The sequence below is a fragment of the Oncorhynchus kisutch genome, unplaced genomic scaffold, assembly GCF_002021735.2.
Source record: "Oncorhynchus kisutch isolate 150728-3 unplaced genomic scaffold, Okis_V2 scaffold948, whole genome shotgun sequence".
Classification (NCBI taxonomy): Eukaryota; Metazoa; Chordata; class Actinopteri; order Salmoniformes; family Salmonidae; genus Oncorhynchus; species Oncorhynchus kisutch.
In genome coordinates this window covers 2,501-13,970 of record NW_022262893.1, presented here as the reverse complement: position 1 = coordinate 13,970, position 11,470 = coordinate 2,501, and the positions used below count along the sequence as shown (strand labels likewise).

At 42.2% G+C, this 11,470-nt stretch overlaps 1 protein-coding gene and 1 pseudogene across 1 annotated transcript in view; one reads left to right on the top strand and one right to left on the bottom strand.

Annotated features, from left to right (window-relative positions):
* LOC116363560 (voltage-dependent calcium channel subunit alpha-2/delta-1-like) overlaps positions 1 to 11,470 on the top strand; it is a gene marked incomplete at its 3' end in the record, with an annotated part of 92,705 nt that overhangs the window by 78,827 nt on the left and 2,408 nt on the right. The window contains exons 6-9 of the mRNA XM_031817162.1: positions 2,753 to 2,884; positions 6,950 to 7,019; positions 7,331 to 7,381; positions 10,866 to 10,965. Coding sequence (XP_031673022.1) covers positions 2,753 to 2,884; positions 6,950 to 7,019; positions 7,331 to 7,381; positions 10,866 to 10,965 — 353 coding nt within the window. The remainder of the gene's footprint in view (positions 1 to 2,752; positions 2,885 to 6,949; positions 7,020 to 7,330; positions 7,382 to 10,865; positions 10,966 to 11,470) is intronic.
* On the bottom strand, positions 590 to 1,840 carry LOC109879070 (E3 ubiquitin-protein ligase TRIM39-like; annotated as a pseudogene).

Here is an 11,470-nt window from a genome sequence, read left to right as displayed (position 1 = left end):
TTATTTTTACTATTTTCTACATTGTAGAGTTTGAAGGTAGGCCTTGAAATACATCCACAGGTACACCTCCAATTGACTCAAATGATGTCAATTAGCCTATCAGAAGCTTCTAAAGCCATGACATCATTTTCTGGAATTTTCCAAGCTGTTTAAAGGCACAGTCAACTTAGTGTATGTAAACTTCTGACCCACTGGAATTGTGATGCATTGAATTAGAAGTGAAATAATCTGTCTGTAAACAATTGTTGTAAAAATTACTTGTGTTATACACAAAGTAGAAGTTTGAACCGACTTGCCAAAACTATAGCTTGTTAACAAGAAATGTGTGGAGTGGTTGAAAAACAAGTTTTAATGACTCCAACCTAAGTGTATGTAAAGTTCCCACTTCAACCGTATCTGATGAAAAATCATCATAACATACTGTGTTATGAGCCTGAGAGATTTGGTAATACAGGTAGCCTATGTTACATAGCTGCTGCATTCTGTACTCATCATGTCTAACAGAAAATAAACTACACTCAATTATTCTCCCTGATGTTTCAAACCACTCTAAATTAATTTAGCTATTTATTTTACAGGTCAGTTACTTTCACGTTCTAACTAAGTCTGTGTGATTGACAGGAGAGATGATCAGAGGGGCAGAGTTTTTACCATCATGATTAACACCAGGGTTGAAGCATGGATATAGTTTCTCAGTGAAGGTGCAGCCAGTGAAGGAGTAGATATGAGACCTGGCCTCCACATCATAAACAGAAACCTGACCCTCATCATAATCCACAAACACCCCCACCTTCTGGGGCTTCTCCCTTAGGGAGGATCATTGTCCTGTGTCCATTATCAGGGCTCAATGTTATAGTCCCCTCTCTGTTGACTGACACTGTAGAGACTCCTAAACTCCATCCAGTCTTCCCTCTAACAGTTACCTCGTAGTAAAATCTCCCTGAGGAGAATCCCTCCTTTCCCAAGCCAATAAGGACAGGATCAAACCTCTTTGGGTTATTAGGGAGATTCTGTCGTGTGTCTCCATATCTTACTTGTTTCCGATCCTCAGACAGGATGAGTTTACAATGTGCTGTATCAGGGTCCAGAGACACATCCACTGCATACTGCTGAATCCTCTTCAGTTTGATTTCAGGCAGCTTCTCAATCTCTTTATTCAGTGTCTCCCCCAACTGACACACCGCTCTCCTCAAACTCATCACACAGAGATCACTGTGAACACTGATCTCAGACCAGTCCTTGGTGAGTGGAGGGCTGCACAGGGATGGGAAGCCCTGGAGGAAATAAAGATGGTCCTCAGTGTGTGAGAGCTGCTCCAGGTCAGTGCTTCTCCTCTTTAGCTCAGTGATTTCCTGCTCCAGCTCTTTAATGAGTTATTCAGCCTGCCTCTCTGCTGCTTCCTGCTTCTTCTCTCTGAGTTTCTTTTGATGAGCTCCAGTTTCTCCTGGATTTTCTGATGCACTTCTGTCTCTGTTTTTCCTAATTTACCCTTCCTCTCTCCAAACTCTTCCTCTAGAGGGACAGTATGGTGAGTCTTGTGGTCTGTTTTCATGTACAAGACACAAACACACATCTGGTCATTCCTACAGAACAACTCCAGGAGTCTCTCATGCATCTTGCACATCCTGTCTTCTAGGTTCTCCACAGGGTCGATCAGCTTGTCTCTTTAAGGCTCCATGTGAGTCTCGCAGTAAGAGGTCTGACACACGAGGCAGGACTTCAGGGCCTTGAGCTTCGTCTCACTGCAGACATCACAGGACACTTCTCTAGGTTTGGCAGGGCATTGGTCTGGGCTGCTGGTAGCTTTCACTTGAACTAACTTCCTGAACTGAGCAGCCATCTCAACAATGAATGTATTGACGCGAATCTCTGTTCTCGTGTGGAACTTATGCGTACATATTGGACACTGGCACAGGTCAATGGTTTTCCAGTATCCGCTGATACAGGACCTGCTGAAGTTGTGTCCGGCTCAGTGAATACATCCAGACAGATAGAACACAGGAACTGCTCTTTAGACGTGGGATTGGAGGTAGCCATATCTAGACAAGAATCAGTCAGCTTAGCTGTAGTTTTAGCATTAGAGTTGCCATCATTGCGTTAATGGCAGATACTAGCCAATCTTGATACATGGCGTTACCAAATAACATAGAAAATAATCCTATTACAAAAGGATAAACAGTTTAACATACAATAAACACGGTAAAGTTAATCTTCAACTTAACTATCAATGTTCATCTCTCTACTCACCTTTATGTGTTTGTGGTCATTTATTATCTTTGTCCTTTCTGTGAGATAGTAGACTCAGTGTGTACGTATTTAATAGATATTTATGAATAACCTGAGTGTGGTACCGTACCCAATACACTGTATACAGTACTTTAATTTCTGCAAAGAATGTTGAAATGCTTCTCCCCATCCAATACAGCTATGCACCTTGTTCTTCCTGGAGCAGTTAAGCCAGGACCACTGTTTTCCCACGTGGACAGATTTTGACGGGAGTGAAACCTCTCGCTTCGGCTCTCTCTCTCTGGGAATACTCATCTATTGCGTCAATAGGATTCCTGTACATATTTTTGAGTTATATCATGTTGTTATGTGTCATGTATACCAATCCGTCACCTCAAAGGAAGTCCCCTCAGAAAATGAGTTGTTTAAGTCAAATGATCAAAAACAGTTGTAAATATCACAGAGTTTAACTCTGTTATGTGAATACTAATGTGTGTGTATGCGTATGTGTTTGTCTATCCCACAGCCACCATCGTGCTGAATGAGCTGAACTGGACAGACGCATTAGAGGCCGTGTTTAGGAAGAACAAGGAAGAGGATCCTACTCTACTGTGGCAGGTGTTTGGCAGCGCCACCGGATTGGCTCGCTACTTCCCAGGTGAGGAGCCAGCCAATCGGCTTACGCCCTCAGCCCATGACCTTAAAGTGGCTATTGATGGAGACATAATGCGCTGGGCCACTTTGTCACGTTGTATTTACTCAGCACTCACACACACTGAAAAAATACACAGAAAGAGAGAGAAAGTTCACTCTCTCTCTCTCACTCACACACTCACTCCCTCTCTCTCTCTCAAACACACACACACACACACACACAATAGAGCACTCTCTCACACACATGCGGAGGTTGGGAAAACAGTGAGTCACGGCGATCCCTGTGTTTGTCACCAAGGCCTGGGTAGCTATGGGCTTGTGACACAGACACAGGGACAGGGACAGAGACGGGGACAAGGACACGGGGACAGCCATCAATAGCCTCCGTATGCCCTACCTCTGACATGACCTGAAAAGCACTTTGTGAACATTGTTAATGTAGAAAGTTTTTTTTTAAATATACAGTACCAGTCAAAAGTTTGGACACCTAGTTTTTTATTTATTTATTTATTTACTATTGTCTACATTGTAGAATAATAGTGAAGACATCAAAACTATGAAATAGCACATGGATTCATGTAGTAACCAAAAAAGTGTTAAACAAATTAAATAAAAAAGCCAGTCTTTGCCTTGATGAGAGTTTTGCACACTCTTGGTATTCTCTCAACCAGCTTCATAAGGAATGTTTTTCCAACCATCTTGAAGGACCTCCCACATATGCTGAGCACTTGTTGGCTGCTTTTACTTCACTCTGCAGTCCAACAAGGTCGGGTGATTGTGGAGGCCAAGTCATCTGATGCAGCACTCCATCACTCTCCTTGGTCAAATATCCCTTACACAGCCTGGAGGTGTGTTCCAGGTCATTGGCCGGTCCTCTTCCGGCTGTGCCGGGTGGAGATTATAACAGAACATGGCCAAGATGTTCAAATGTTCATAGATGACCAGCATGGTCAAATAATAATAATCACAGTTGTTGTCGAGGGCGCAACAGGTCAGCACCTCAGGAGTAAATGTCAGTTGGCTTTTCATAGCCGATCATTCAGAGTGTCTCTACCGCTCCTGCTGTCTCTAGAGAGTTGAAAACAGCAGGTCTGGGACAGGTAGCACGTCCGGTGAACAGGTCAGGGTTCCATAGCCGCAGGCAGAGCAATTGAAACTGAAGCAGCAGCACAGCCAGGTGGACTGGGGACAACAAGGAGTCATCAGGCCAGGTAGTCCTGAGGCATGGTCCTAGGGCTCAGGTCCTCCGAGAGAGAGAAAGAAAGAAAAAAAGAAAGAAGGAAAGAGAGAGAGAAAGAGAATTAGAGAGAGCATACTTAAATTCACACAGAACACCGGATAAGACAGGAGAAATACTCCAGATATAACAGACTGGCCCCCCGACTCATAAATACTGGAGGCTGAGACAGGAGGGGACAGGAGACACTGTGGCCCCACCCGACGATACCCCCGGACAGGGACAAACTGGCAGGATATAAACCCACCCACTTTGCCAAAGCACAGCCCCCACACCACTAGAGGGATATCTTAAACCAGCAACTTACCATCCTGAGACAAGGCCGAGTATAGCCCACAAAGATCTCCGCCACGGCACAACCCAAGGGGGAGCGCCAACCCGGACAGAAAGATCACGTCAGTGACTCAAACCACTCAAGTGACGCACCCCTCCTAGGGACGGCATGGAAGATCACCAGTAAGCCAGTGATTCAGCCCCTGTAATGGGGTTAGAGGCAGAGAATCCCAGTGGAAAGAGGGGAACCGGCCAGGCAGAGACAACAAGGGCTGTTCGTTGCTCCAGAGCCTTTCCGTTCACCTTCACACTCCTGGGCCAGACTACACTCAATCATAGGACCTACTGAAGATATGAGTCTTCAATAAAGACTAAAAGGTTGAGAACGATTTTGCATCACTCAGGCAGACCATTCCATAAAAATGGAGCTCTATAGGAGAAAGCCCTGCCTCCAGCTGTTTGCTTAGAAATTCTAGGGACAGTAAGGTGGCCTGCGTCTTGTGACCGTACCGTACGTGTAGGTATGTACGGCAGGACCAAATCGCAAAGGTAGGTAGGAGCAAGCCCATGTAATGCTTTGTAGGTTAGCAGTAGAACCTTGAAATCAGCCCTGGCCTTAACAGGAAGCCAGTGTAGAGAGGCTAGCACTGGAGTAATATGATCAAATATTTTGGTTCTAGTCAAGATTCTAGCAGCCGTGTTTAGCACTAACTGAAGTAAGATCTTAACCAGGCTACAACTTGTCCATGTAGACTAATGTGGGTTTCCAATCTCTCCAAAAGAATGTGGTGATCGATGGTATCAAAAGCAGCACTAAGGTCTAGGAGTACGAGGACAGATGCAGAGCCTTGGTCTGACGCCATTAAAAGGTAATTTACCACCTTCACGAGTGCAGTCTCAGTGCTATGGTGGGGTCTACAACCAGACTGAAGCGTTACGTATACATTGTTAGTCTTCATGAAGGCAGTGAGTTGCTGCGCAACAGTTTTTTCTAAACTTTTTGAGAGGAATGGGAGATTTTATATAGGCCGTTCACCTACTCTGCGTCTCACAAAGACACGGCGGTTGGAACCAAAAATCTCAAATTTGGACTCCTCAGACCAAAGGACAGATTTCCACCGGTCTAATATCCATTGCTTGTGTTTCTTGGCCCAAGCAAGTCTCTTCTTATTATTGGTGTCCTTTAGTAGTGGTTTCTTTGCAGCAATTTGACCATGAAGGCCTGATTCATGCAATCTTCTCTGAACAGTTGATGTTGAGATGTGTCTGTTACTTGAACTCTGTGAAGCATTTATTTGGGCTGCAATATGAGGTGCAGTTAACTCTAATGAACTTATCCTCTGCAGCAGAGGTAACTCTGGGTCTTGATTTTGATTTTGATTTGATTTGATTTGGGTCTTCCTTACCTGTGGCGTTCCTTATGAGAGCCAGTTTCATCATAGCTCTTGATGGTTTTTGCGACTGCACTTGAAGAAACTTGAACAATTCATGACATTTTCCGCATTGACTGACCTTCATATCTTAAATGAATGATGGACTATCACTTCTCCTTGCTTATTTGAGCTGTTCTTGCTTGCCATAATATGAACTTGGTCTTTTACAAATCTTCTCTATACCACCCCTACCTTGTCACAACACAACTGATTGGCTCAAACACATTAAGAAGGAAACACATTCCACAAATTAACTTTTAACTGTTGATTGAAATGCATTCCAGGTGACTATCTCATGAAGATGGTTGAGAGAATGCCAACAGTGTGCAAAGCTGTCATCAAGGCAAACGGTGGCTACTTTGAAGAATCTAAAATCTTAAATATATTTTGATTTGTTTAGCACTTTTTTGGTTACTACATGTGTTATTTGATAGTGCTGATGTCTTCACTATTATTCTACATTGTAGAAAATAGTACAAATAAAGAAAACCCCTGGAATGAGTAGGTGTGTCCAAACCCCTGGAATGAGTAGGTGTGTCCAAACCTTTGACTGGTACTGTATTTCAGATTTGTTGAATATAATAACATCAGCTGAAACTGTATTAAGTGTGTGTTAAAGCAATCTATTCACTCTTTATGGTAGTAAGTTAAACTGGGATTCAAGTAAGTTTAAGTTGAGAAAAAAGAGGAAACCTACACACTGCTCTTGCTAGTATCACTGCTGTTATTACGCTTTATGTATCAGCCTTAAGGCCTTCTTTAGAGCTTTCGTGAGTGTTTTTCATTTGCACCCTTATGTAGACATTGCTCCACCCACATCCGTTCAATGCAGCGAATGGTGTTGAAGTCAAGGAAAACGAAACGTGTTACCAAATATAACAATGTGCATTTCAAAATGTGTACATAAAACCTATTCAACACGTCTGTAAAACCACATTTATAATACAAGTGAGTTGAATATACAATGCAGTGTTTCAAGTCAAACTGTTATGACTATAACATTCAGCTGGTTAGTCGTCTCTGTCTGGACTCAAATGAAGCATTATGCTTTTACTGTGAAGTGTGTTGTCTTTTCAAATGCACTTTAAATAAAGCTTGATTAGATTTAAATTGTCTTTGTTCCCAGCATCCCCTTGGATGGACTCGCGAAAAACGCCTAATAAGATCGACCTCTACGACGTCCGGCGGCGACCGTGGTGAGTGGAGACATTGATGCCTGTCTCGTTTGTCTCCTCGTTCTCCAACTCTCCTAGTGTTTCTCAGATTGAACATTACCTGCCCTGCTTGAACCTAGCTTTTTGGTCCCCATTTTAAACACTGTTTGAGAAACACACACACACACACACAAAGATGCATAACCCTGTTACTTTACAATTGACATTTAAAAGTCAGCCTGCTTTTGACAATGTTTTTTTTCTGTTGGTCTATTTGGTGGAATCATTAGACACGAGGTAAACGTCTCACGTGGTTTTTCACCACTGTATTTATTTGCTTGTTTGGTTACCAGGTACATCCAGGGGGCAGCGTCTCCAAAGGACATGCTGATCTTAGTGGATGCGTGAGTGACTCTCTTTTTGTGATTCATATTTACAGTCAGAATCCATTTCATGACCAGTCATAAAAACAAGTTCTGACTCCCCCCCACCACCAGCCTGTAATGAGCTTAGAGCTGCATCAGCACGGTCATGACTTGGAGAGACTGAGGAAATAGAATACGTCATGAACTATAGCGAAACCATCATTTGTTTTGCTGTGAATGTACACTACCGTTCAAAAGTTTGGGGTCACTTAGAAATGTCCTTGTTTTTGAAAGAAAAGCCATTTTTTTGTCCAATAAATTAATATCAAATTGATCAGAAATGCAATGTAGACTATGTTAATGTTGTCATTATTTTTTTAATGTTTTTAATTTTTTTAAATGGAATATCTACATAGGCATACAGAGGCCCATTATCAGTAACCATCACTCCTGTGTTCCAACGGCACGTTGTGTTAGCTAATCCAAGTTTATCATTTTAAAAGGCTGAATGATCATTAGAAAACCCTTTTGCAATTATTTTAGCACAGCTGAAAACTGTTGTGCTGATTGAAGAAGCAATAAAACTGTCCTTCTTTAGACTAGTTGAGTATATGAAGCATCAGCATTTGTGGGTTTGTTTACAGGCTCAAAATGGCCAGAAACAAAGAACTTTCTTCTGAAACTCGTCAGTCCTATTCTTGTTCTGACAAATGAAGGCTATTCCATGAGAGAAATTGCCAAGAAACTGAAGATCTCGTACAACGCTGTGTACTACTCACTTCACAGAACAGCGCAAACTGGATCCAACCAGAATAGAAAGAGGAGTGGGAGGCACAATTGAGCAAGAGGACAAGTATATTAGATTGTCTAGTTTGGGAAACAGACGCCTCACAAGTCCTCATTGGCAGATTCATTAAAAAGTACTCGCAAAACACCAGTCTCAACATCAACAGTGACGAGGCGACTCCGGGATGCTGGCCTTCTAGTTCTTTCAAAACAGTTTCTAAGTGATCCCAAACTTTTGAACTGTAGTTTACACTTAAGAATTCTCAACCACAATTACACTTTTGTTTACATTTTTATATTTTAGTAATCTTATTCAAAGTGAATTACAGTCATGGGTTAGTATTACACAGACCTTACACACAGGTTCTAAGACCCTGGTTCGATTCCAGGCTTTATCACAACCGGCCGTGATTGGGAGTCCCATATGGCAGCACACAATTGGCCCAGCATCATCTGGGTTTGGGTAGGCCATCATTGTAAATAAGAATTTGTTCTTAACTGACTTGCCTAGTTATATAAAGGTTAAATACATTTTTTTAAAGAAATGAAACAACATCAGATCAAGCTAATAAGTACACAATTTTCATTGTTTTGGACAAAAAAAATAAAACAATACGACAATAGGAATTGTCTGTTGAAAAATGGGGAAATCCTGTAGGTGTCGTAATGGAGTGCCTACATTTAGGAACTCACTTATTCGTTTTCTTGTAAAACTAAAGTGACAGTGGTTGTGTAAGTGCTGCTACTACCTGTAGCCTGATACAAGGCAATTACAAGAGTCCCTATAAACTCCCACAATTACTCCCTGGGTATATGGCTATTTAATGTAAAGTACATCCGAAATCACGTGGAAACTTGGAAACGTAGAGCAAGACAGCCAGACTACTTTGTCTTAAAGCTGAAAGATGTCACTTTTTGAGGGACCCAACCCAAATTCACATAGTTATTGATCTGTCATTCTCATTGAAAGCAAGTCTAAGAAGCAGTACATCAACTTCAAAAAGCTGAAAATACAATATTTTGGGTTATGTGAAAGATATTTCACAGCGGTTTAGATGGTATAATGATTCTCTACACTAGACATGCTTGTTTTGTCACCTAAATAGAAATTAGGCAAACTATTACAATTTTAACAACCAGGAAATGGGGGAGCGATTTCTGCACAGTGCATCTTTAATCAAACCACTATATGTTATTGTATCAACTACACACTAGGCTATCAATGTCATGGTTATCTAGTTCTTCAGCAAATCCCTGCTGTATACTGTACATAACATACATAACGGTATCATCTCATTATGTGCTAATGAGAATTGCCTATAGGGAGTTTTTTGTTGTTGTCATGGAACAAAAACGATTTGTCTATATTAGATGGGTAAAGCCCCTGCACCCTGATTAATCGGCTGTGCCTGGAATGGAAAGGCTGGCACCGTGCCAGCACCCAAATGAGAACAATAAAAAATATATATAAGAAAAATCCATTTCGCCCCCTTAGCTCTTGACGCGAGGTAGATAATTGGCCCGATTGACAGGCTATTTCAACATCAAAGCCGTGCTGCTGCCGTCGTGGGGATGCCCGAGCAGAAGGAATATACAAGAAACAACCCTTCACTTCTCCTTTTTTCCGTTCTGTGCATTTTGTCTTTACCTGCAACCAATTAAACCATGTATTTATAAATAGACCATCTGCTCTCAACTTCTCTCACATCCAATTTTAACTTGAGTGGTGCTATGTTCAAGTGTAGGCCTATATCATTAAATGTCCAATTCTCGGCACCGCAACGACAACACAAAATGTCAGAGTTAGTGACTCACTCTATGCTAATGTTAGCCTTTCATGTAGCGTTAGCGTCGGCTAGATGAGGCATGGTGATAGCGCTTTAAGTCCATTGCTGGGTTAGCCTAATGACGCTAGCCACTTCCCCTCACATGTTTATCCTGATAGGCCTATATCTAGAGAGCCTATTAGTGTTAGCTAAAAGCCTAGTAGTCATGCAGCCTGTGGTTGTTTTAATGCCTTTGTCTCTGTATGTGTCCCAAATGGCACCCTATTCCCTATAGTGCACTACTTTTGACCAGAGTCCCATACGGCACTAGTCAAAAGTAGTGCACTGTATGGGGAATAGGGTAGCACACCATTTAGCACACGACTCATGTCTCCTACTTCATCACACTCAAAGTTAGTTTTATAGCTTCAGCCGTGGCAAATTTAAAGGGCAATGTCTTTCTGGGCCCCTGAATGCTAACAAGCTAGTTAGTGGTCTTATTGCATATGTAATGACGGCACCACACTTAGGCCTAGTGCTAAATATGAATTACAGTATGGTGGTGTTGGTTGAGTCAGATATATTTGTTGTTTAAGTGGTCTGATTCCCCTTGCTCATTACTCTGCTGCGGATATAGATGTGTTCATCAAGAGAAATACAACAACAGACTATTTTAGCTCTTGGCTGAAGGAAGCAATCCAGTTCAAGTTAAATCCAGAACAAACAAACACATATTTGTCTGGATAACACAGTCCTAGATGTGTAGCATCGGGTAATAACCTGCTCCTGTGGTACTTAATGCCCTTTCTCTCCTTCCTGTAGGTGTCTGAGTTAACGCTCAAACTGATCCACACCTCCAGACCAGACAATGACTGTTTTTCATGGTTATTTTCCCATTACATTATAGTAATAGGCACGTAATAAAAAACAGTCATAGGTATGTAATAACAGGTTATAATGTCTGTCCGTAGGAGTGGCAGTGTCTCTGGTCTCACCCTCAAGCTAATCCACACCTCTGTCAACGAGATGCTGGAGACCCTGTCTGACGATGACTACGTCAATGTGGTCTATGTGAGTATCCAAGGCAGTTGGCAGAACGTGGTCTTTACACATAGGCTATTTATCGGACGAATGGAATGACTGTGATCTTTACCCATTATAACATAGGACGAATGCAATGACTTTGTGCTAGTCGTTATTGTGTTTGAGGAATGGGTTCTTGGAATGAAAAGCCAACTGACATTTACTCTTGAGGTGCTGACCTGTTGCACCCTCTACAACCACTGTGATTATTATTTGACCCTGCTGGTCATCTATGAACGTTTGTGTGTGTGTGCCTATAGTTCTGTGTGTTCAGTGTGCCCGTGTGTGTGTGCCTATAGTTCTGTGTGTTCAGTGTGCCCGTGTGTGTGTGCCTATAGTTCTGTGTGTTCAGTGTGTGTGTGCCTATAGTTCTATGTGTTCAGTGTGCCCATATACAATTATCTGTGTGCAGCAGAGTCAAGTTTATCAGAGTGTAAATCCGGGGCATGTGTAACCAACACAACGGTAGCCCATGTGAGCGCCAGATAGACGA